The 25251-nt window shown below is 57.1% G+C and overlaps 1 protein-coding gene across 2 annotated transcripts in view; it reads left to right on the top strand.

The window, feature by feature from the left end:
* Window positions 1-25251, top strand: part of DLGAP4 (DLG associated protein 4) — a 174969-nt gene that overhangs the window by 102002 nt on the left and 47716 nt on the right. The window contains exons 4-7 of one of the 2 annotated variants that reach the window (XM_065850140.2): window positions 3454-4496; window positions 11381-11598; window positions 14770-14884; window positions 18968-19214. In XM_065850140.2, coding sequence (XP_065706212.1) covers window positions 3546-4496; window positions 11381-11598; window positions 14770-14884; window positions 18968-19214 — 1531 coding nt within the window. In that variant the 5' untranslated portion in view covers window positions 3454-3545. Of the gene's footprint in view, window positions 1-3453; window positions 4497-5966; window positions 6025-11380; window positions 11599-14769; window positions 14885-18967; window positions 19215-25251 lie in introns of those variants that run through there. The other variant, XM_065850142.2, reaches the window with a different exon arrangement.

Below are 25251 nucleotides of genomic sequence, written 5' to 3'. Positions count from 1 at the left end.
TTGGGAAGAGCACACCAGTCTGGTCGAGAGGGAGCTCCCTGCCTTCCCATCCCGCCTGCTCCCACCTCTCTGCCCCCCAAAAAAATCTTCACTTTTCCTCCCTTCTCACTCATCCCCACAGCCCCTCAGTCACTCCTGCCTGCCCCTCTGCTTCTTGAGCTGTCCTGAGCCAGCCTGGTCCCCGGCCCCACTCCTCCCTTGCAAGCCAGGCTTTCATTGCATTTCATTTATTTTCATTTATTTAATTTCATTTCATTTTCCCATTTATTTTGAGTCCTAAGGCAGTTTTACTTTATTCTGGAGCCCAGTGGACACAAAAGCAGTGATGCTGATGTGCTTTATGGCAAAACAGTAATGCGGCTGAAGTCTCTCTCAGGAATGCCTGGAAGATTTCTGCTTCAAATATTGATTGCCCTTTGTAGGAAAAGATATATTTACTATCAATATCCAGAGACTTCTCATTACAATCAAATTAGCGCTGTGTTGTCTCCGTAGGGACTATCTGACTCCTGTAGCATGGTGTGATGGGAGAAGCACAGCGTCCATCACAGCTGGGCTGGCCTCAGGCAGCTGAGCCCGAGAGAAGGACCTTGCTGGGAGTCCAGAGCTGGGACATGGACGGAAAGGAGAAAGAGGCCATGGTGGGCTACCTGAACCTGGACAGGTCAGGGTGGTATTCAGGGTTCCCTGCTACCTGCAGAACTTTCCCTCCAAGTTGGGCGGGGGTTGAGCTTGCCCATTCATGGCCATCTGGAATTTAAAGGACCAGATGGATAGCTCGGTCTGAAGCCTGTCCTTCTCCACCCTGTTCTTCTCTCAAGAAGAGGAAACCCCTTTGAGAAAATTTCCTGGGACTTTTTGTCACTGCTTTCTAGCACTTCACTGATGCCAGCTCGCACAAAGTGGGAACAGGGCTGCCTGGCCCATCCGTGGGTCTCTCTTCTGTGGCACTGCTGCAGCCAGCACCCACTGCTGCTCTGCCAGCTCCCTGTCCCATGGGCAAGAGTCTCTGGAGGGGCTAATGCACTGATGCACCCGCAGGGACCATGAGCAGCTGGACACCAGTCAAGGCTAATGTTGCATTGGGTGTTTCGGCAGGAAGAGCAGGTTTGGTATCAAAGTTCCGTCAGCCCAGGCCAGGATAACAGCCAAATCCTCATCTCCAAAATGCCTGGGCACTGTCCATGTAGTGAAGAGGTGTGAGGGCCACATTGCCTCTCCCACACCACGAAAGCCCAGGCCACGTGGCTGGGTTTGGGTTGTAGGTGAAAAAAGCTGGAACAGCTGCAGGGCTCAGGTCAGCAGCAGCTCGAGAGGCCCCATCGCATGGGGTGGGACATCTTCTCCAGGTGGGTTTCAGGAGAAATGGGATGGGACAGAGCAACCCTTGTGTGAGGTCACAGGATCCCCTGGGGACAAGAGGAGTCGCGCGGGCTCATGTGGGTGCTGGGGCAGCCGGCTACGTCCACACGTGCTCTCGGCTGAGTTCACCATGGGGCTGGCAGGGCCCCGGGAGCAGGATTTGCAGAGGGGCAGGAGTGTCCATGTCGGAGTGGGAAGGGGATCCCAGGCTGTGCTCACCTGCTGCCTGCAAGCCACTGATGTAAAAAGACTGGCTTTGCTTTGCCAATCCACTGGGAGCGACAGTTAGACTTTTTAAAACCCATCGAGCCATGGAATACATTGCACTTCTTTTTTTGTGCTCCCAAACATCATGAGCTATTTTTCATTATTAATGCCTTCTTCCCTGCGTGAGGATGGAAAATGAGTCTGTGAATCTCTTTTGTCTGCCAGTGATTGCTGACCCTGCTCCCCCACACCAGTTCAGTCCCAGCTGCTTTTGCTGGCCAGACTGGTTGTGGGGGGACAGGATCCTCAGGGAGACCAGACTCAGGTTGGTGGCTGAACAGGGAGAACCCAGGAGCCCAGACTACCAGCTCTGCTTCTCACAGGGACACACCATTATCCAACTTGTTCTCTAAGAATAACCAAATGATGGGTTTCTTTCTAACAAACCCACCGGAGGCTCTGGGGGTCCAGGTACTATTTCTCCTTTCAGATCCATGTTGGGCAACGTTGGATCAGCCTAGTGTTGGAAAATGGTTCTTCTGCACAGAGCCCTGTCATCCGAGCTCCAAGATCAGCCCCTTTGTCTTACCAAGGAGCAGCCATTCAGCTATGTGTACATATTTTGTGGCCATGGATTTTGCAGAAGTAGCCTGGGATACCAGTTCTCCAGATTTTTACACCCATAGGAAGCTTTAGTGTTTGCGGCTGCCTTCAAGCTGCGCTCAAACTAAAATGAAAAGGAAATAGGGCAGTAAACTAAAAGGTAAAATTAAATAAGAGTTACTTTATACACTACATTATTTCAAATAGGTTTTAAGCATGGAAAATCAATACATTGATTGATCAACATAAGTAATCTATGTGTTCATTGAAAATTTTAAAAAGTTTGTCTTTTTTCCCTGTATAACCCGATGCAGATGAGGATCCCTCCAAGCCAAGCAGGATAGGGATGAGTGCACTGGAGAAACCTTTGGTGAGGAGCTCCCCTGCTGCACGGGGACCCCCGGTGTCCGGCTGCCCCCCCCACCGCCCCACAGGGAGCCTGTACCCAATGAGCAGCCTCAGCCCCTCGCTGTGGCACAGGGGACCATAGCGAGGGACACGGCCAGGCTCGGAGGGTGACACCGCTTCCCCAGAAGCAATGCAGCAAGGCAGGACAGATCAACTGAGCAGCAAACAGCTCCTCAGGTTAGGCTCTGAGAGTTCAGAAACACCTGTGATCTCATCATAGCTACTGAAACAATTTCCTCTAGGGTAAAACATGCCATAAACCAGGGTACTTATTGGAGAGGAGACATTTGACATCATATCACATTAGCACAGTTGCACACAACACATGGAGCAGGGCTGCCAGCCCTGTTCCAAGATACAGTAACCAGAGAAACACAAAGCATCATGTAGGAGATGGGATGCTCGGCTCCAGATTTCCCTTGGCTCAGACAGGGCCTGAGTACAGTGTTTGACAGCAGGTTTTTCTCCAGTCCCCTGAACAAATAGGACAGAAGCAGTGATTTGTTGGAAGCCTCCCTGCTGGCCTTTGTTACACTGTCTGTGGAAGAGACTCTATTAAATAAACATGTGCAGAGACCAGACAAATAGCAGCAGCATTATTTAAGCATCCTGTGGTTGAGCACTGAGACACAGAAGCACTTAAACTGCAGCTAGAAAGAATTAATCCCTTCCCCTCCTGTACCCCCGGTCTCACGTCCCTGCCTCTCTCCTCCTGCCATGCCATCTCCTTCCCATCCTGCTTCTGTCCTTTGTCCCTTAACCTTGGTGGCATTTGCTTTTAGAGCTGTGACAGTCCTTGCAAGGATGCCCCGGTGAGGCGTGGGCTGCCAAGGAGGTTCTCGCAGGGTCTGAGCATCTCTCCTCTTCCTGCAGGTGCTGGGAAGTCTGCAGGGAAGCAGGGTTGGGGCTTCTGCAAGGGCTCTGCTGCACCATCCCTGAGCAATGCTCTAGGAAACACTGGGACCATGAAGGGCTTAGGAGATAACAGAAGCCGTCACCTCTCCGACAACTTGGACTCCCCTCAAGACTCTCTTTATGCCCCCCAGGACAGGAACCCTTATCTCCTCAGCCCCACCGACTCCTTCACCATGGACCCCCGATTCCCGGCGCAGAATACCCTCCATGGCGACTGCCTCCTTCCACTCAACAACCAGATCTCCAACAGCAGCACATTCCCCCGCATCCATTACAACTCTCACTTCGAGGTCCCAGATGACAACCCTTTTCCAAGCCATGCCCAAGCCACTAAAATCAACCGCCTGCCTGCAAACCTCCTTGACCAGTTTGAGAAGCAGCTGCCCATCCACAGAGATGGCTTCAGCACCCTTCAGTTTCAGAGGAGCGATGCGAAGCACCGGAGCGAGAGCCCTGGGCGCATCCGGCACCTTGTCCACTCTGTCCAGAAGCTATTTGCCAAGTCCCAGTCTCTGGAGGGCCCCACCAAAGGCAATGTGAACAGCAAGAAGGGGGCGGATGACCCCAAGCAAAACCGGAGGAGCAAGAGCAAAGACCGAGCGAAGACCTCCGAGCCCAAGCGCAGGACCAGATCCAACATATCAGGGTGGTGGAGCTCAGATGACAACTTAGACAGCGATACCTGCAGCTACCGTAATCCAATGGGCCTCATGACACTGGGTCGGCAGCCGGACCACAACCAGCCGAAATATTTCATGCATGCTTACAACACCATCAGCGAGCACATGCTGAAATCCTCCAAGAGCAATAATGACCTCAAGGTCACCCCTTGCACCAATATCCCCATCAACAATGACTCCAACTACATTAAAAGGGGTTCCTGGTCAACACTGACACTCAGCCATGCCCGGGAAGTGTGCCAGAAGGCCTCTGCCACAATCGACAAAGCCTTGCTTAAATCCAAGTCCTGCCACCAAGACTTGGCTTATCAGTACCTGCAGGTGGGTGCACCAGGGGGGGGTTTATGGCTTGTTTCATGCAGGGACAGTGCAGGACAGGTGACACCCTCTCAGCAGGTACCCTGTTGCCCAGTAGAGCTTCTCAAACAGCTCCAGATGGTTCAGCTGCCACCTCAAGTCCCATTGCCAGGAGAGGGCTGGGGGAGTTGAATTCACCAAGGCCCTGGGGACAGACTACCACACCCGTGGGGACACCGATGCTGATGGGGTCCAGCTCCCCAGCTGCAGCGCTGCTCCAGGACCTCCCAGCCCATGTGCTGGATCATAGCAGTGTGGAGAGGAGGTGATATGCCCCCCCGCCCAGTCTCGGCACCCTCTGCTGGGATCCCCATTTGCTGCAGGACCCCATCACAAACCCACTGCCCACCCAGACCCTGCAGATGCTGTGGTGGGTGGGCCCTTGGGCAGCCAGGCACAAAGTTGCCCACATGTAGCTGTTTCCACTCGGTGCCCAGGCAGATAGGTACGCCGAGGGGCCATGGCTCCTGTCACCACTGGCCGAGCACCGCTGCCATCCCACAGGCTGAAGGTCACCAGTAATAACTGATGCTTAACCCCTTATATCCACGCATCACAAGGATGTGCCGGCGTGCCCAGTAAGCCCAGCTCTGCAGAGCTTCCCTGGAGCACTGGTAGGACCCGCAGCCCTGCGGGGCATGGCTGCCTTTGCTGCTCACCTGCCCGTGGGGCAGGTCTGTGGGGCCGGAGGGGCAGCGCCAGCCACCCCACTTGCATGCCGGAAGCCTGCATGGCTAGTGCTGGTTTGAACCCCTCCGTCACTGGTCACTGTGGCGGTTTCAAAAAGTGGTGCTTGAAGAACACAAAACTGGTTGTGCCCTAGAGAGAGGAATGAAGACAAATAAGCCAGGCCTGGATGGGGGGAGAAGGGGACTAATCTGTGTATGTAAATCTCCAGCATTCTTTTTAATGTAAAGGTGTCATGGGCTCCCCTGGCTGTGGCCAGCAGACTTAGAGGCTTTAAAGAGCAATGAATTATTGAGGTACACTCTGCTTCTAATACCTTGCTGGCCACAACTGCAAATCAAATTTCAGAGGGACTTATTGCATCAGGAACATCATCAGAAAAAATTGTTCTTGGCCTGGTTTCTTTTTCTTTGCCCCCCTCCTTTAACTGAAGCATTAGGAAGTTAAAGAGCTGCAGTCAAAATATCCACCTCCGTTCCCCCTCCGGGTGCAGCAGCAGAGCCCAACAGAGGCAGCCCAGGTGCCGAATGCAGCCCCCCAGCCCCTCGCCTCCTGGGTTTGGCCGTGGCCGGGGGTACGAGTCTGCCCTGCTCGTCATTCCCCACCCATGTAATGAGCCTCCGTTTCTCGACAGCCTGACGGAGGGCTGTGGGCACAGCTGGGTGGCGTGAGCCCAGCCAGCAGCTGGGCAGCCCCACCGCTCGGCTGGGAGGACACGGGTGCCGCCCTGCTGCAGCCGAGCGAGCCCCCGCGGCGGTGGGACCAGCCCCTCAGCCCTGGGCCGACCGACGCAGGCAGCGGCCAGGTAGGGACCTTGTTTTGAGGGGAAGCTTTTGCTCAGCTCCTTCCCTGCCCTGACCCTCCTGGGAACACCAGACGGGGTCAGCAGCCAGTGCCTCCAGACCTGGAGCAGGAGCAGCATGGGTAGGGAGCAGCGGCAGCCGCTGTCTGCATGGCTGGAGGGGCCCTGGGGACACCAGAGTGTGACAGGCATCCTGAGCACCAGGGCAACCCCTGCAGCCGGCAGCATCTCACCAGCAAAACCAAGACCCCAAGCACCCTGTCCAGAAAACATGATGTTTGGAGTCCTCACAAGCTGACGGGTCACAGATGCTCAGGCTGACCTTGCCCCAGGTGTGAGCCCCTCAGGCTCAGCCCCTCAGGGCCCTCAGAGTAGGATGGGGCGATTGTATCCAGACACCTCCTTGGCACAGGAAGGGGACTATGCTGGCAATGGAGAAGTTACCTCTGGAGCCCGCTGCATGGAAACCATCCTTCTGCAAGGCCACACGTTCCCTGCCACCCACTCCTCCTGCTTGTGCCATGGTGAGGGACCATGTACCTCTGCCTGGGGGAGCACGTGGGCCCTGACCCACAGTGGATGGGGCTGCTGCAAGGCAGAAGTGCCCTGTGGGTCCCAGAGGTGGTGAAGTGCCCCTTGACATGAGGGAAGGTAGGAGTGGGACGGGGACAAACAGGACCCCCAGCCTTCCAGGATGGAGGAAGCCCCTAAGGCTCCTCAAGTCCCCTGACCCATTTGCAGGCTCTGGGTAGTCTTGGGATTCATTAGGGACTATTGGGGGGCCATATGATATTTCCAATCCCATCCCCAGACCCAAACATTGGAGCAGAGAGTAGGCAATCACCCAGCTCCAGGTTCAGCCCAGTCCTGTCAGGGCAGAGCATTTCTCAGGAGCAGTCCCCAAGGCCCTGTCCTTAAGGCCCCATCCCCAGGGAGGGAGGCCGTGCTCCCTGTCCCCTGTTCTCCCTTCCTCATGGGGCCCTGGTACAGCTGCTGGTACAAGGGGAGAGGCTGAGGGGTCAGGACCCCAATGGCCAAGAAGCCCCTTGGAGTGAGAGATGCCCCAGACAGAGGCTGAACAGGAGGCAAAGCTGAGCACCATTTCTGCCCCAGACACAGACTCAGACCCATGTCCATGGATACCAAGACCACGCTGAAAAGATGGGCAGTGTCGGGGCTCTTACAGGATAGTGTCGTATCACAAGCACCATTAGCCTGGTGCGTCATCCAGTTTAGCCTCCCCAACCCCACTCACAGTCAGATCACACTGAAGTTTCCTTAAGCCCAGTAGTCCCCCAAATAAATTCATAATCCAGAGTGGGTGGCCCGTTCAGTGACAACCACTCTGCAGATGCTTGCTGCCCTCACACCTGCCCTACAGAGCTCCCATGGGGCAGGACACCCAGCCCAGGTCCTTCCCAAAGGGTGCCCTGCCAAAAGGACAGATGTGGCCCGTAGGCAGCCTGAGCTCCAGCGTTCTTTCTTGAGGACGTGCCTGAGACCACACACAGCCCTCAGGACACCACGAGGGATGCGGCGCTGGAGGGAGCGGCGGTGAACGCGCATCGGGCTCAGTGTGTGCGTTGGAGCCTGGCTGCATGGCGCGTGCACCCCTGCGCACCGCGGGTGCCTTTGTGTGTGTGCATGTCTGTGTGTGCCGGGGCTGGGCTGCATGTCAGAGCTGGCACAGGTGCGAATGGGAATCCTGTTTGCTCTGCAAGTCTGTCTTCCTCCAGACCTCACCGAAGCAATGGGAGCAGTGCAGCTCTTTCACCCCTGCTCAGTACCCAGGATTGGAGTTTCCTCCTTCCCCCCCTGTTCCTTCTGTTAATGCTCCAGGTGACTGGGGAATGCCCCAGGTAGAATTAAGGTAGGAGGAAACCTCTGTGTGGCCCCTTCTTTCCTTTTCCTTCCACGCTCAGCTCATGACTCGGAGCAGAAGAGACAGAAGGCACTGCTTCTTTGCAACGTGCAGTATTGTGGCAGATTGGTGCCAGTGGAGTCCAGCTCCCAGGGATGGGCGCATGCCTGCATCCCACATGTCTGCACCACAGGGCACCACACGAACTGAGCCTGGGCAAAGAGGAGGATCTGCATCCTGAAGCCTGGCAGAGCATCTCTGCCGTCCACTCCTCCCCTCCTGTGCAGCCACTGGGCAGGGTGGATCCCCAAGTTCTTCGTGCCAGCAGCCACCCACAAGGGCTCTCAACCTGGGTGTCCTCTTGCTCCCACCTCTTTCACACCAATCAAACCACCATGGGCAGAACCAAGCCTATATCTGGGAGAGCAGCAAAAGCAGAAAAGCTCACACAGCCTTTGAGGAGCCTCCTGAGCTTCCCTGTGCCAGCCCAGGTGCAACACAAGGCAGGCCTCATTTCCACTTTCTGTAATACAAAGGGTCTCTCAGCTGCCAGGAAAGTTGCTGCCATCGAGGTGCTGCAGTGGCCACTGTTGAGGACTGTTCCCTGGTAACAGGAGGTGCTCTGGGCTCTTCAGCCCCACCACAGAGCTTCAGAGACTGTGGGACAGGTTCCTCACATCCTCAGGTGCCTAAAGGTGCAGAGAAGCATCCTGGAGGATCCTGAACAGCACCTCAATACCTGCATTGCTTTCGAAGACCCCGAGGGCACTGACTTGTCTTTTCAGGTGTGGCACTTTTGACACACTTGTCCTGCCTTCTGTCCCACAGGAGCAAGAGCCGTGGGAGTCCCTGTGGATTTTGTATGCAGCCAGAGGCAGGACATGCTTCCAGCTGGGGCACCAGATTTGAAGGGTGTCCTGCCAAGCATCTTCCTTCTCTTGATCCTGCTAAACTGGAATGTGGAGCACCTTGTGAGCACCTTTGTTTCTTGCTGCCTTGCCAAGGCACAAAGTAGAGGAAGGGAAAGGAGAAATAAGGCAGCTCAGTTAGGACCACTGGGCTGCTGCAATGTGAGAGAAAACTGGTGGAGGCTGTCCCTAGGAGAGGGACAGGGTCTGTACAGGGCAGGCAGTGCTGAGGGATGCTTGGCTCACGCTCCTGTAGACAAGCTGCCCCAGCAGAGACGTACTGAAACCACTGTATTTGTGATGCTTTGCCTGTAGCTGGGAGTGTCCAAGGCCAGGAGACAGATGCACAAGCCCAGGCAGAGGTGAGCAGCCTGCATCCCTGCCCTCCAGCAGCAGCGGAGCGGCCACAAGAGCCAGGGGTCTGAGTGCTTCCTCGGCCCTTGGGCTTGCTGGGCTGAGCCCAGCACCTCTTGTTGCCCCACAAAATGCAGCACTTACCTCTGCACAGGGGATGTCTGTGTAGTCCCCTGGCCCCTGTTTGGTCTGCCTGGCTGCTGGCAAGCTCTCGCCTCCTTCTCCAGGGGCTGCAGACACTGGCCCTGTCTGCCCCTCACCCCAGAGGGGGCACTCACACCCAGCAGAGAAAGGGCTCTCTGCTCTTCCTTGTGCAGGAACCTGACAGAAAACACCCAGTAGCTCCTGAGCCAGACAGCCTTGCAAGCAGCCAGCCCAAAAGCCATCGCCAAGCACAAAGTTTGCAGGAGGCAGAGTGGAAAACCTGCAGCAGCAGTGGGTCCAGGGAGGCCTGGCCAAGTTGATGACTGACGTGTGAGACCCGCTCCACATCAGTCACCCACCTGGATCTCACAACTGGCAACACCTGTCTCTCACTTTCTGTTCCGTGTCCCCCAGCAATACGGGTCCTGGCTCATGGGCGCACATCATGGCAGGAGTCTCGTCACCAGAGTGGTCCCACGGGCTGTCTGGGTTCTGCTCCACGTAGCGCTGGGGTCACCCCTTGCCTTCTGAACACACACAGCGAACAGCGGGCTGCAGGACATGGGCTGGACCCTGGCTCCTGTGGGAGAATAAAGCCCTGGGAGTAAGCTAAGCTGTTGCATGTGGATTGAGCCTGCACCTGGCACAGCCCAGTCCCTCTCAGGAGAACAAGAAGTCACCAGCTGGAGATCTGAAGCTCGTCTGAAGGTGTTGCACCCCAGCAGCACCAGATACCACCCTCAAGCTGGCTCTGGCTCCCACAGAACATGCCTGCTGTGAACAAGGAGGGGAACCAGAACCATGCAGCACTTAATGACTCTGGCTCATTGCAGGTAGCTGCAACACAGCTCTGTGTGTCCTCAAAGCACTGGTTAGGCCCACCATGTCCTGGGCAGCTGAGCAAATCCAACAGCTCCATCCAGCAGAGTCACCATGGATGCTCTTGGCAGCACGAGCTGCGCTCAGCACAAGACCCTTCGCTGCTCCCCAACCAGCCTGATTCCCACAGCAGACTGGGGAGCTTCAGGCTGTCCCGGTGCCTACATGGTTTGCACATTGCTGCATTCCTCACATCTACCCCTGCTTCTCCTTGACCACGTCTCCTCAGATCAAGGGTGACTCACAGGCCAGCTACAAACCAAGCCAGCCACCAAACCAAGGCTTTCTCCTGGCAACCCATGTTGCCCCATCTTTCAGCTGGCCTGTCCCACACCATGTGTGGCTGTTGTCCTGATCAGTCCTGGGCTGATGTCTGGCTCTACTGCTGGCCGAGCACCTTGGCTCTGCCTCCGATCACCTACACAAACCCTTCACAGGCTGGGCAGACTGTGGTGTTGGTTACTTCAGTTGCTCACTGCTTCAGTGGAAACATCAGCTTGCCTATCTCTAATGAGGGAATGTGACACCATGTGTGCTTTAAATTAATCACAGAGTTAGTGAAGTCAGAAGCGTTTTTCTTGCACAAGATGCTACGCATCTCTGTGCAGAGAGGCCAGCACAGGGTCTGTGTGCCCAAGCTGCTCTAGACGGACTTGTGAGGGTCTGGCTTGGCTTCAGAAATTAGTTTCAGCCACTAAGAGTGACATTCAACTCAGAAACCTTAAAGGGTATTGGACCTACTGACGGTCTGGGCTCGGATCCATAGGTCTGGTCTACAACAGCTCTTAATTGCCTTGACCTGAAAAGCATATGCACTTTACATCAAATGAATGTGGCCTCTGTGTTGAACAAGTGTGTGCCACACCTGTCCCAATGCCCAGTGCAAACCTGGTGAGACTCTTCCCTCCCCGTTATGTCTGGCATTGTGCAGCTTGTATCGACTGTGTAAGCATGGTCCAGTGCGAAGGTGGTCTGCAGTGGTGCTGGGGCAAATGGCTGCGGGTAAATGTGCTAAAACAGGCAATCACACGCAAGGCTGCCTGGCATGAACTGGTAAGGGAGGGTCAGAAAGGAATTGCATTGCCCATTCCATCCACACTCCAGCTGAGGGTCCAACAGTTGTCCTTGACACCAGTTCCCCAAGTCCTCATGATCCTGCTGGTCCTGCAGGTGCCGTCCCTGACATCTGCTCATGCTCCCCTTACTCTTGCAGGTGCCTCAGGGGGAGTGGAACAACACGCTGTCTCGGGACAAAGACAGTGAGATCCCGTGCCGGCGCATGCGGAGCGGGAGTTACATCAAAGCCATGGGGGATGATGATAGTGAAGACTCAGAAACGAGCCCCAAACCATCCCCGAAAACTGCAGCTCGGAGGCAGAGTTACCTCAAGGCCACCCAACAGTCCCTGAGTGAGCAGAGCACCACCCAAAGGTAACGCTGGAGCTCCTCCAGGAGCTCTCCACAGGTTCCCAGGGCCACCGCAGGACAGTCCTTGGGGTCCAACCAGCAGCACCCACATGGAAACCCCACCTGGGGAACAGAGCCCAGCAGGGTTCTTGCAGACCGGCTCAGACTGCCAATGGAGCAGCAGATGAGGAGACAAGCAGGACAGAAGAAGATATGGCAGAGAATGGAGAGATCTATCCATCCTTGTGGCTCCAAATAGCCCTGGTGTTAGTAGCCTGCCCCAGGTCCCTGTCCTCCCAGTGCTGGTGAGGGCACCTCTTTGATGGAGCTGTGTGGATTTCCTCTCTAAGCATCCACTCCTCTGAGGGAGTGCAGAGATCCCAGCCCCATGATGTTATTTAGATGTGGGGGATGCTCAGCCAGCATGGCTGAGGACACTTGGCACGCAGCCTACAGGCTGCTGGGACTGTGCCATCTGCTTTGTTCACAGGTGTCCCAGGGACTTTGGGATCAGCCAGAAAGTGTCTTGTTGGCACACTAGGCTGGATGATACCCTGAGGCCTGGAGAGGTGAGTTAAAAGGTCTGGGATCAGGTACTGAGGGAGGAAGGCCCACTGTGGCTCCAGCCAGATAGACGGCAGAGTAAGGCAAACACAGGAAAAGTTTTCTGGGCAAGAGGCCGGTCCTGGAAGGACAGGGTCTGTGTGGACCACCTGACAGGAGATGATACTGTGCAGTGTCCTCACCAGCTGCTCTGCTTTCCGGGACAAGGCACCCAGCGTCTGTAACAGGCTGTCAGAGTTTTGGACGCTGTGGCTCAGGAGCAGCACAGAGGGGCAGGAGGAGGCAGGAGCCACTACGGATGAACTGCTGATGTTCAGCAGAGCCAGAGGGAAGCGAGGATGCAGCAGACTGTGTGGAGACCGCTCATGGCGGCTTCAGATCGAAGACCAGATGCTGCTTTATTCTGAGGGACAGTGACAAAATTAACTGTGGGGAGCCCTGAAAATGCTGACTCTGAATCCATCCTTGTTCCCTGCCTTCACATTCACTTCAAGGGGAGCAAAGTTGGGTCCAGGCGTCTCTGATGCAAAATACCCAAGTTGAGAGACTGACGTTTGTCTGGTCTTGGGCTCATTGTCCATCCAGGTCACCTCCCTCAGGGTATGACCTCACCTGGGCTGCCGGGGTCCGTGGGAGCCCAAGGACAGGCAGCTCTGAGGACGGGAGGGTGTTCGAGCGGGGAGCAGAGCCGGCCGAGCTGGGGGTGCAGGGCGGTCTGAGCGGCGCTGGGCTGGACGTGGCGGTGGCTGCGAGCGCTCGGTCGCCAGCGGGGGTCGCTGGCGGGAAGGGGCTCGCAGCTCCAGCGGGGACACGGAGCGGCCGCAGCCTGAGCACGGCCGCCATCTGCCGACCGGCCCTGCGCCTCGCCCCCGCACCACCCTGGGGACACTTGGGTGCGGCGGGGCCTCCTTGGGGTCCCCGCCAGCCCGGCACAGCCCCGGGACAGCAGCGGGTCACCGTGCCCTGGCACAGTCCTGCGCCGGCCCTCGCCAAGGTCCTCGGTCTGCTTGGCCGGAGCTGCTGGCAGGCCCCGGACCCGCGGTGCGGACAGGAGGGTCAGGAGGGACTGCGGGGAGAGCTGCAGCCTGAGCCGGAACGAGGCACAGAGCAGTGAGACAGGATCCGTCCCTGTGAAAGGGTCCCTGCCCTTCCAAAGGCTCTGCTCTGTGACTCGGTTTCCCCACAGACAGGCGTGAGGGCAGATCAGGGTGAAGCCCGGTGGGGTGGGCACAGGGAGGCTGGCAGGGACACAGCCTGCCCGAGGACACACCTGACTCACACCATGGGTGCACGGTGAGCTCACATACCAAACCCACTCAGGCCAAGGGAACCAAGGCAATCAACACAGCCCAGGGTTTGGGCTGCCAGTTTGTACCTGGCTGCTCAGCAGTGAGTCCCCTCGGGGCTGTCTGCTCCATCAGCCCTGGCAGAAGAGACTGCTGCCCGCTCTCATCACATCCCGGGATGGAGTCTCAGGAGGTGCCATGGTCCTTCCTGGAGGTCGACACTCTGCACAGGGTTCCTGCCCAGCTGGGATGCTCCCTGCCCTCAGCTTCACTGTCCCCTGGGCTGGTGAAGGACAGACCTCTGCACCCATGGCCCTGCTGGACACGGAGGAAATGGCTCCTCAAGGGTCCTCTGCAGGGATCGTGTGCAATTCAAGAGAGAGAGTCCCCACAGCTCTCCTGGGCTGATGCGGCTAATCGTGTCCTCAACCATGCCCCACCTCATCTGTGACAAGGACTCCTTCACACAGGGTCTCATGGTGGAATGGAAGAATGAGGGCACCCCATCTTTCCTACATCTCTCCTCTTCCTCCCACATCCTTCCCATCGTTCCCACATCTTTCCCAGCCCCTGTGCACCTGGGTGTCAGCAGAAACTGTAGCTCTGGTCTTGCCTGGGTCAGGCTCAGTGGCAGCCCTGCTCTTCTCCTGCTGCAGAGGCTGCTGCTGAGCCCTGGCCTTTTCCAGCTGCTCTGGAAATACCAGACGCCTCCCGCTCCCGCAGCACTGTCATTCAGGTTTGGGTCTGCCTTAACTTCTTCCAGATAAACTTTTGGGTTCTTCTACACAAATAATTATAATAATTAAAAAATCCTGCAGATGTTTCCAGTTGCCAAGTCCACAAAATACCATCTAAAAGTCATTTCTCACCTCACACCTCATCCCTTTCCCACCAGTCCAGACAGTGAATAGAGTGTTTCCCTGACCCCAGCCCCCAGCATCAACCTGGGCAAGAGCTGGTCTGTCACCAGGGCTGTGACTCTGACGGCTGGCATGGATCCCTTGTCCTCACTGGGGTTCAGCTGGACTAACCTGGAATCTGCAGTGTATTCCTGGGGGCAGCAGGACCGGAGATCTTGTCCCCTCACCTTCCCCTGCACCCCGCAAACCTTCACCCGTGTGCCAGACTTGGTAGCTCAGGCCAGGGGCCAGCAAGGTGAGAAAAAGCAGCAACAGGGGCCAAGTGGCAGACTTGGTGCCCAGCACCGTCTCCATGCCATCACAAGTGCCGGTGCCTGGCAGGGGTGCCGCGGGCAGGGGTGGTCTGGCAGGGCGGCAGCTCCAGCACAGCCCGCTGTGCCGTGGGGACACCCCTCACCCCTCACACCCTCTCTCTCTGCTGGCAGGAGCCTGGACCGCCTGGACTCTGTCGAGATCCTCCTACCTCCAAAGTTCCCAACCTGGGAGGAAGAATACAATCAGATCTCCGAGAGCGTCAACGAGTCGAGTTGCATCAACCAGGTGAGCCGGGGGAGCGCTGAGCCCTGCAGCACCGGCATGGCCCAGGGAGAAAGGAGGCCTGCTGAGGGGAGGGAGGAACTTCTTTTACTCACTTCAAAATAAGACTCTGACTGTGCTCCAGGAATTGCACATGCTATTCTCTGGCAGCTTTACCAAAGTATCAAAACCAGCTCCTTAATTCTGATTCATGTGAGACCCCCGTTTCTCTAGCTTTGCCTTCCCTCTGCACTGCTGGTGCAGCTGGAGTCTCTCTGCCTGGGCAGGGGTCTGGTGGCCCAGAGCGATGCGTCACAGTGATGGGTGAAACTCGGGGTTGCTCTGAGAACAAGACCCCCCCATGTCATCACCCAGAAGCCACCCATGAGCCTGCTCACTCCTGTCACAAGCTCCTTACACCCATTGGGTGGGTACAGAGCCCGGGCCAACCTCACCTGTGGGGATGGTGGCATCCAGCCTGGGACCCTGCAGCGGGTCACCGGGGACAGTAACCCTGTTTAGCTCTGAGGACTTTGTCCCTCATGCAGCAGACTGGGCCCAAGAACAAGGTGACCGAAATTCAGGAGACTGTCCTGACATCTGGCTGGGGATGTCTCCCTTGGATCACCCTCGTCCCCAAGGGAAATGCAAACCCAAGGATGCCAGTGACGTGCTGATGGTGGGTGCAAACCCCTTACCACAGCGTGGGCTCATGCCCTGACCCCAGTCTCCGGGGTGCAGTTAATGCAAGCTCAGCTTAACACGTTGTTCCACACTCTGGCTCTCCCTTGAGCTTACTCTGGAGCAGCTCAGGACATGGGTGGCTATAAGGAGCTGCCTCACAGGCCAGCAAATATTCCATGCCAGGATGAGGCCTTTGCAGAGGTCCTGTGTGCTTATCTCACCTCGGGGGGCCTGTCCTTTTAGTACCCAGGTGAATGTCCCCACCAGCAATGGCTCCACAAGCTTCACCCAGCCTCTTTGCTGTTGCCATGGGCCTCTGTCTCGTCCCGTCTCTGTTCACACGTGTCTGCGTGGGAACACATGCACACACGTGCCCCCTCCGAGCTGCTCCGCTCTGACTGTGCGATGACCCAGGGCGGCAGTGCAAGGCAGGGGCAAAAGCAGCAGGATGGGCAACACAAACCAGAGCATGGAGGAGGGTGGGCGGCATTGCAGCTGTTCCTCTGCAGGTGTGTGGGGCTCTGGGTCCTCCTCTGTCCCAGCCCAGCCTCTCCAGCCCCATCCTGCTGCCACAGAGTGCTGGAGCCCTTGGTGGAGAGCTCTGGGGAAGGGCACAGGGCATTGCTCACTGGTGTACATGTTCCTTGTGGTCAGTCTTGTTCCTTGTATATCAGCAGCAATGTGCTGGGTGTCTCATTGCGCAGAGAAGGGGTCAGGACCGTCACTTTCCTGTCCTTTGCATGTAAATCCATGTCTGAAGCCAGGTCTCTGCATGAAGACAATTGGTGGGCTGAGCCTGTGATCTCTCTTTGTCCAAACTGCCATTTAACGGCTGAGTGCAGCAACTCCATGAAGACATCAGATGCTGGAGCTGGAGGGTCTGAGCAGCCCATGATGTGCCAGGAGCTGCCCAGACAAATACCGAGACTCAGACCAGGAGCACTGTGATGCTGGGGACACGTCAACTGCCACAGCACCCGGTCACACGTGGGGCTGCCATCATCATGCGCATTCTACCTGCTTTCCTCCAGATGACAGTTCAGTTGCAGCTGGGTTGGGATTTAGAGGCCTCCCATGAGCTGCGTATCTGTTGATCCAGGATGGAGCTGGTACAGCCACCAGTGTGTGCTGGTCTGATCCTCTGGCAGGTCTGACCTGACCTTTCATCCAGTACCAGAGGCCATTCCTCCCCTGCCCTCACTTTTGTGTGCCCTCCAACACCTTCCTTGTGTGTACAACAAGACCTTAGTATCCTCCCACACAGAAACATCCGGAGCTCTGAAAGACAAGTCCACTCCACTTGGTTTTGTCCCAGCTGACATCCACCTTGCAAACCTCTGGAAGTTCACCAGGTGTACACGTCAGTGTCCACCTGTCACACCAAGGGGACCAGTGGCCAGAGAGAGCCAGCCGGTGATCCCCAACACCGCTTATCCACACGGTGAGCTGTGTCCTGTGTAGAAGGGCCGGACCCAGCTCCGGTGCCAAGCCTCTTCCCCCGGGTACACGTTAGACCTGGATTCTTCCTAAGATGTGTCATCTTGGGCAGCTCACGCAGGGCAGAGCTCACCGGGTGGGCGTGCTGTGCAGAGCAGGGATGCAGAGGAGGAGGAGGTGGCATTCCCCCCACAGGCAGCGCAGTGTCTGTTGGGCCTCTGCCCTACGCCGAGTGTGTGCTGTGGTTTGCTATGGAGAGAAGGCTTCTTCCTGTTGCAGGGACAAAGGATATGACAGTGAGGTGGGCAGCGCGACAGCCCAGGGTGAAGGACAGTTTCCGGGATGTGGAGCATTCAGACTGCCCATCCTGCCCGGCCCTGCAGGCTGTGGGGCCCATCGCTGCTCCTGGCCATGCCGTGAGATGCTGGCCAATGCCGGGGGCTTTGCAGAGCTGCCACCTGGGAGCCACAACAGCCCTTGTCCATCAGCCACAGACAGCTCACGTGTGCCGAGGGGTGTCCCAGCACTATGTGTCCCAAGTGTGCCCTGTGTATATATATTGATATATGGTGCATACAACAGGCTGAATGCATCAGCAGCTTCTCTCCGTCTGGGAGGTGTCCCGTGGAGCTTTGCCATTCTGTGTGTGTGCCGCTGTCTGAGGGCCTGTGCGGCATCTTGCTTGGCATCTTATGAGCTCTGAAGTTTGTACTGAAGTGTCAGCAGCGGTGGCCCTGGGGGATGGGCCATCCCCTCCCCTTGTCCTTGGTCCCTGTGCATTGGCTGTCTGTGTGAGGGGCACCCCCGTTCTTGGCCTTTAACCGTATCCAACTCTTTCTTCCAGATCTTTGGACCCCCCTCACTTATCCCTCAGATATTTACTCATGGAGAGCAGGTACCGTCCCACTGGCGTTTCCCTCTTCCTTCCTCACAGAGCTTTCTCGGGTCAGCCTGGACTCCCACGGCAGGGTGCGAGGCAAGGCCACGGGTCAGCCCGCACACCGGACCGTGCAGGAGGAGGAGGAGGAGGCAGCACTCCCGACCAGGGCACTGCACAGCAGCTGGAGAGCCTGGTTCCCCTGGCCCTGGCAGGGCATTAGGGACCATAAGTTTTAGGCAGAAAATAGAATAACTTTTTCAGCCAAACCTTGTGGAGCTCAGATGCCAATTCTGGACAGAAACACTGTCCTTGAGCCCAAAGAAAGGGCCACGAGAGATGGAAGTGGGCAACAGGGCTAATCTCGGCATCTCTCATCTGTATTTCAAAATGTTCTGGTTTAGGCTGCCTCTGGTTTAACCTGTATGAGCCTTTCCTGAGCCCAAGTTAGAGCAGCTGCTGCTGCCAGAGAGCAGGCGAGGGAGGGAGGTGGAGGCAGCAGGAGAAGCAGGAGTGAAGCTGCCCCTGCCCAGCTCACACCTCACACCTCAAACCTCACCACGCCTGCTGCCGAGCCCGCTCCTGGTCCCCACCGCGGACGAGGCTAGGACCTGCTCCTGATGGTGCCACCCAGAACCAGTCCAGGCAGCCTGTCCCCAGTCCAGCGCAGAGGCTGTCCCCTCACCCACGCTGTCCCACTTCTCTGTCCACACTGCACCCACTGCAGGGCCAGGCCATGTCCCCACATTGAGGAGCACACCTGTCCTGGCAAGGTCTCAAGGCTGAGGCTGGTGGGCAAGGGGACCTGTCAGAGGCTGGGCAGGGATTTTAGCCTCATGCACTCTCAGCCTCTCTGTCAGAGGCTGGGGCGTGTTTCACAGGCACTGTGGTGGTAAGTCTGTCCTGCTCCACAGGCAGGGGCCCTCTGGCCTCCAAGGAGGGTCCCCTCTTCCCTCTCTCTCACCACAGATCACTGCACCTCCGGGTCTCGTCTGCCATAAGCAGGACCAGGCTGGAGCGGTAGCAGGGCGGCTGCGGGAAAGGAGCAGGAGGGAAGAGAAGGGGCTGTGGCGGGCAGGGGTGACTGGTTCTGCTCCTTTTCCACACAGGCCCCTGAGCCGGAGCTGGGGGAGCAGTACGAGGCCGTCTGCGACTCCACCTACAGCGAGGCTGAGTCGGCTGCCGCAGAGGTGCTGGACCTGCCTCTGCCCAGCTACTTTCGCTCCCGGAGCCACAGCTACCTCCGAGCCATCCAGGCGGGCTGCTCCCAGGAAGAGGACACAGGCTCCATCCGCTCCATCTCCCCCCCGCCAGCTGGCAGCCTCAGCGGCAGCAGGACCCTGCCCACCAACAGCAGTGAGTGCAGCGGCGCGCAGCGCGAGGGGAAGGGGCTCGAGGCCCGTGGGGATGTGGGATGCTGCTGCCAACCGCCTGGCAGGTGTCAAGGACGTGAGGCCCTGGGCTTAGATACCAGTACCTCCAGCCACAGTTGTCCAAGACTTTTGTGGGCTCACGGGTGTCTGCTCTGTGCTGGAGAGGGAGGCCAGTAGCCAGGTGTGCCGCGAGGGCAGCTGGGGCTGGATCTCCAGATATGGGTGCAGAAATGGCAGACAGGCTCTGGTTGCTGGGGTCTGGCTGGACTGATGCAGCCTGCAAAGGTCTGGGAGAGCACAAGTCTTTGCTTGGTCAACCAAACCCAGGCCTGAGCAGGGAGTACCCCACGGGGTGCCCACCTTGCCCAGGAGCACTGGCTGCCCTCTGCCTGAAGTCCTGAGGGGCTGCGGGCGCAGCAGGAACCTGCAGCACAGGCAAGCAGCCCTGCTGCCCTACACTATCAACAGCTTCCGTCCTCCTCCTCTCCACTATACACCTCTTATTACCTCAGTCCAGGCTACAGCTGACAGGTTTGACCTCTCTCAGGAACACGTCTGTCAGGGACTCTGCACCAGTTTCTCCAGGGCATATCCTGGTCTCTGTAGCCCCTTCAGCCAGAGGCAGAAATTGGGGCTGACAGGAGCGGGGAGGGCAAAAGGCATCTGCCTCCATCCCTTGGTGATGGAGATGTGACAAGGCTTTGGAGTTCACCATGGACTTCTTTGCATGTTTGTGCACAGGGCAGGACTCCTGGAAACAGGTCTGGGAGATCGGATCTGGGAGAAAAGGTGAATGATGTGAATTTGCCCCCTCCAGATCCACAGGGTTTGTGACACTGCCCAGCCAGGTCCCTGAGCAGCAGCCAGTGAGGGTAGGACCTGGCCAGCCTGGAGCTGGGCAGCAGCCCAGGCAGCACTAAGCCGAACATCGGGCTCATCAGCAGCTCCTGCACCATCCAGGCCACAGTCCAGCTCCATGCAGAAGCAGAGCGGTGATAAGTGTGGGGCTCACAGCACTCGCATCCCGGTCCTTTCCCCTGCAGTCAGGGCAGAAAAGGTAACAGGCAGACAGCATCACCCTGGCACACCCAGCCCTTAGGCTGCTGTTTAGAGACAAACCTTTCAAAACCTTCTGACAGTGAGATGATGGGAGTTCATCCCTTGGCTGGACTGGCTCCAACTGCTTTCTTCCCAGAGGCAGAATTGCAGCAGCCACACGGGTGTCTAATGCACTGAGTTCTATTTGCCCCCCTCCATCAGATGTACATAGACTAGAGATCCCAACATCCCTGCTGTGGAGTAAAAACAGGTCTTGCTCCGAGTTTCAAGGCACCAGTGGGGCTTCCCAAGCTCCAGAGCCCAGCACCCTGCAGCCTCGAGGCACTGAGTGATCAGCAGCATTATATGCAGCTTCAGATGCCCTGCCTGGTGCTGGATGCAGGAATTACTAATTTCAGGCCTTTCTCTTTTGATTAGTAATTACTGTACTGGACAATAGCCTGGCCTCTCCCTCTGATGTGAGTCAGGATTGGCGCCATTCCCCCGAGTAGGGTGAGGCAGCCCTGTTCGGCTGATGTTTCGCACCAGCCAGGCCGTCTCTCCCAGGAGCAGCTCCCAGCATCGCGGCAGAGCCGGTCTCTTTACCAAACGCCTGGCCGGAGCTGGCTCTCCTGCATGCCAAGCCCTCCCTTCCCCAGCACCTGGAGCACCCAGCAGCTCTGGGATGGGCCAGGGCTGCCCGTGCTGCCCGGCAGCACCACCATGCCCACCTGCAGCACTGCCGGAGAAAGCTTCACTGAATGCCCCATGTATTCAGCACCCGGCTGGGAGGCAGAGAAGGCGATTGCTATTCTCCAGGATGTAATTTTACCAGGATTCTGGGGTCACTGGCTCAAGAGAGCAGAGAACAGCAAGGGCTGCCCAGACCTCGCAGCACTGGGAAAGCCCAGGAGGAAAGAGAGCTGATTTCATGTCTCATTCAAAAATGAGCTGGTGCTGGCTCCGTGCTGGAGAGAACAGCACCGCCCGGCCTGGGGACAGGTTTGGTACAGCCAGGCTCCACCTGTGGCTGCCTTTACCGAAGCACAATCTGCAGCAGGGGCTCCACTCCCCAGTGATCTGAGCCTGTGCTGGAAAACACGTGTGAGGGCTGCAGGTGGCAGGGAGGAGCATTGCTCTGGAGGTGCTGCTTCTGCAAATGGCTCCTGAAGGCCTGAGCAGAGCCAGCAGGTTCAGCTGTGTGGGGAGCAGCTCTGCTCTCACTGCAGCATTTCGGCTGGTGCGAGGCCCTCCCAGGGTGCTGGGGGTGAGAACAGGCTCTGGAGAGTTGGCAGGCTCTTGCCAGAAGAGAAACCTGTTACCTTTCTATAATGCTTCGAGTCACTTGATCTGCATCACTTTTGCATCATCTTCTTCAAGGCAGCCTGGGTCCCTCTCAGCTCTGTGACAGCCCTGGCGCTCTGGGTGAGGCTCAGCTGTGGCACAGGGTGCAAGGGACTGAGAGGTCCCAGCCCAGAATGGTTTTGGGACCTGGTTAGAAAAGGTGATGCCTTGGTGCTCCTGGACATGGTAGTGCCTGGACATCATGCCAGTGGACAGGAAGAGCTGAGGATTTCACCAGCATTTTACGGTGGCTGTACAGCAAGCCCTGTCACCCACAGGGACACCAGGGTCAGGTCCAGCAGGGTAGGCTGCTCTGGGCATGAGCACAGAACCACAGAGCTCTGGGGGGTTTCAGAGCAGCCTCGGTGTATGTGCCCTGGGAGAAGCTGCCGGGGTGCAGGAGTGAGCTGTTCTGGGGGAGCCAGGGCAGAGCCCCATCCCAGCAGTGGGCAGAGGGGGATGCAGGAAGGGGAACACCAGCAGCCTTCACAGCCAGCTCCAGGCCTTCCCACCCACGGACATGCCCATGCCCTTGTGTCTCCCTGCAGCAGTCTACACTGCAGGGCCATCACAGTCAAAATTCACAGGACGAGGCAGGGTGTGGAAGAGATTCACTGGAGGGACAGGCTCCTCGCTGAGCCCCATCCTGCCACCCTCCCTGCTCTGCTTCTGTCCCACACTCTCCCCGCCCCAGCTTGCCCCATCCTCCACCCGCCCATCCTGCTCCTCGGTGGCAGCATGGCCGATGCTGAGCTCAGTGCTGCTGCAAATCCAGGCTGACACCAGGAAGCAACAGCAGGCACAGCACAGAAGGGGGTTTCAAAATGGCTGGTTGACACCTCTCTCTGACATGACCCAGCAGAGACCTGCTGATTTCCAGAACATTCTCCAGCCCTTTGCATTGCCTGCTGGGGCTTGGGGAAGGAAACCTTTTTGATGGAGGGGGTGGGGAGCAGAGAGGAGCATCTGTGTTTGTGTGTGTGCACAATGGGGAAGGCAGGAGGCATATCTGGATGGCAGTCACACCTTTAATCAGCCACCTGAGCTCAGTTCAACCTGCAAATGTGCAGCACTGAGGCTCTAATTGGTTGGTGTTGTATGAGAGGGGCCTCCCAAGTACCAGATTGGTACCTCTCAGCTTCACACCATCAGTCTGGACCAAGAGAGAGGTGTGCACCATTGTCTGCAGGCCTAATGCCCACTCATGGCCTCTGCTCCACACAGGGCTCTGGTGTGAAACTGCTCCACCTGCTCCTTTCCTACGAACATGCCCCTGCACCAGCACCCATGCACCAGCCCAGAGGAACGGTTCCCATCATGTGCTGAGTCCCTCAGAGAGGGATCGGGTTTTTTCTCTGTAGGGACACATCCTGAAGAGGCACCAGCAGCAGCAGTGCTGTGGCTGACACAGGGTTCCCGTTCTTTGAGGACAGCATGGGAGTTGAAAGCAAAGGGATTCAGCCACCAGCTGAGGGCATGGGGCGGTGCAGTGAGCTCGGTTTCACCAGGACTGTCAGTGTCCGGGTCTGTGAGGAACAGGGCCCGGTGGGACGGTCTTGACAGCTGTCACACCTCGGACAAGCCCTGCCCCACTCGCGCATTACAAGGCAATTAGCTCCCATTTGACAGCCAGCAAAACAGATGATGAGCTGCCCTTGATCAGCCTTAAACAAAGCTTTGTGCCCTGTGAAGCTGGAGACTCAAAAGCCCCAGTGAAACCTATTCATATAATTGCCAGGCATTTAGCCGACAGCCAGGCCGGCTCCTGAGCATTACAAAGGGCTCCCCAGCCTCAGCTCCTTCTTATTAGAGGCAGCACTGGGAATTGCTTGCTTAACAGGCTGCTTAAAATACAGAGCTGAATATTTGATGTCCAGGGGAAACAGGAAAGCAGAGGTGGGAAAAGCACAGCACAAGGAGGTGAGAATCCCCAGTGCAGAAGCCCAGCCCAGCCTCCGCCCGACAACCAGTGACGGCAGGGACAGCTCACACCAACCCAGGTCCTACTCAAGCTCTTCCCAGTCCTCCCTGCGCCGTTTGGCAACATCACCCTTGCTCAAGCATCCTGCCCCGGGTTTCAGCAGCCTGTTCCCAGAAAAAAACAGGTGCCCGGTTCATCCTGTGCTCAAATATCTTCCAGGGAGGCCAGGGAACCCAGCTTTGCCTCCTCCTCCAGGACCGGGCTGTCTCTGTTGACCTGTCTTACCAACGGTTATGGCCCTGAGACGGTGAGCTCTGGAGGGCAGTGATGCTCCAGCTCTCCCCGTCTGCTGCCCCTGTGATCGCAGCTCTGGCTGCAGGCCCAGCCCGGCCCAGCGTGGGAACCACAGCACCTGAAGCAGAAGGAGCTTGAGAAAGCCCAGCCCTTCAGGCCAGCCCAACCCTGACCCCAACCAGAGCCAAGCATGAGGCTCATCCTTGAGTGCCACCAGCCCTCCCATAAACAACTGCCAGGGCTGCACATACCTCATGCCCATCCATATACCAGAGATCCTCACAGCTAAATTGAGGAGGTGTGGTCTAGACAGTAGAGTAGTGAGGTGGGTTGCAAACTGGCTTATGGAGAGAAGCCAGCGAGTGGTGGTCAATGGTGCGGAGTCCAGTTGGAGGCCAGTATCTAGTGGAGTGCCTCAGGGGTCAGTACTGGGGCCAATATTATCCAATATATTCATTAATGATTTAGACGAGGGAATTGAATGTACTATCAGCAAGTTTGCTGATGACACCAAGCTGGGAGGAGTGGCTGACACGCCAGAAGGCTGTGCTGCCGTCCAGCGGGACCTGGACAGGCTGGAGAGTTGGGTGGGGAATAACCTGATGAAATTTAATGAGGGAAAGTGTAGAGTCCTGCATCTGGGCAGGAACAACCCCAGGTTCCAGTAGAGGCTGGGGAATGACCTATTAGAGAGCAGTGTAGGGGAAAGGGACCTGGGGGTCCTGGTGGACAAGAGGATGACCATGAACCAGCACTGTGCTCTTGTGGCCAGGAAGGCCAATGGCATCCTTGGGTGTATTAGAAGGGGGGTGCTCAGTAGATCGAGAGAGGTTCTCCTTCCCCTCTACTCCGCTCTGGTGAGACCCCATCTGGAATATTGTGTCCAGTTCTGGGCCCCTCAGTTCCAGAAGGACAGGGAACTGCTGGAGAGGGTCCAGCGTAGGGCAACAAAGATGATTAAGGGAGTGGAGCACCTCCCTTATGAAGAAAGGCTGAGGGAGCTGGGTCTCTTTAGTTTGGAGAAGAGGAGACTGAGGGGTGACCTTATTAATGTTTATAAATATATGAAAGGTGAGTGCCATGAGGATGGAGCCAGGCTCTTCTCAGTGGCAAACAATGATAGGACAAGGGGCAGTGGGATCAAGCTGGAACACAAGAGGTTCCACTTAAATTTGCGAAAGAACTTCTTCTCAGTGAGGGTGACGGAGCACTGGAACAGGCTGCCCAGGGGGGTTGTGGAGTCTCCTTCCCTGGAGACATTCAAACCCGCCTGGACACATTCCTGTGCGACCTCACCTAGGCGTTCCTGCTCCATCAGGGGGATTGGACTGGATGATCTTTTGAGGTCCCTTCCAATCCCAAACATACTGTGATACTGTGATACTGTGATCTGCCAAGCCCAGGCTGGGCACAAGAGCACTGC

The sequence above is a fragment of the Patagioenas fasciata genome, chromosome 16 (genome assembly GCF_037038585.1).
Source record: "Patagioenas fasciata isolate bPatFas1 chromosome 16, bPatFas1.hap1, whole genome shotgun sequence".
Classification (NCBI taxonomy): Eukaryota; Metazoa; Chordata; class Aves; order Columbiformes; family Columbidae; genus Patagioenas; species Patagioenas fasciata.
Note: the sequence above shows the minus strand (reverse complement) of the source record. Positions and strands in the feature narration are given on the sequence as shown.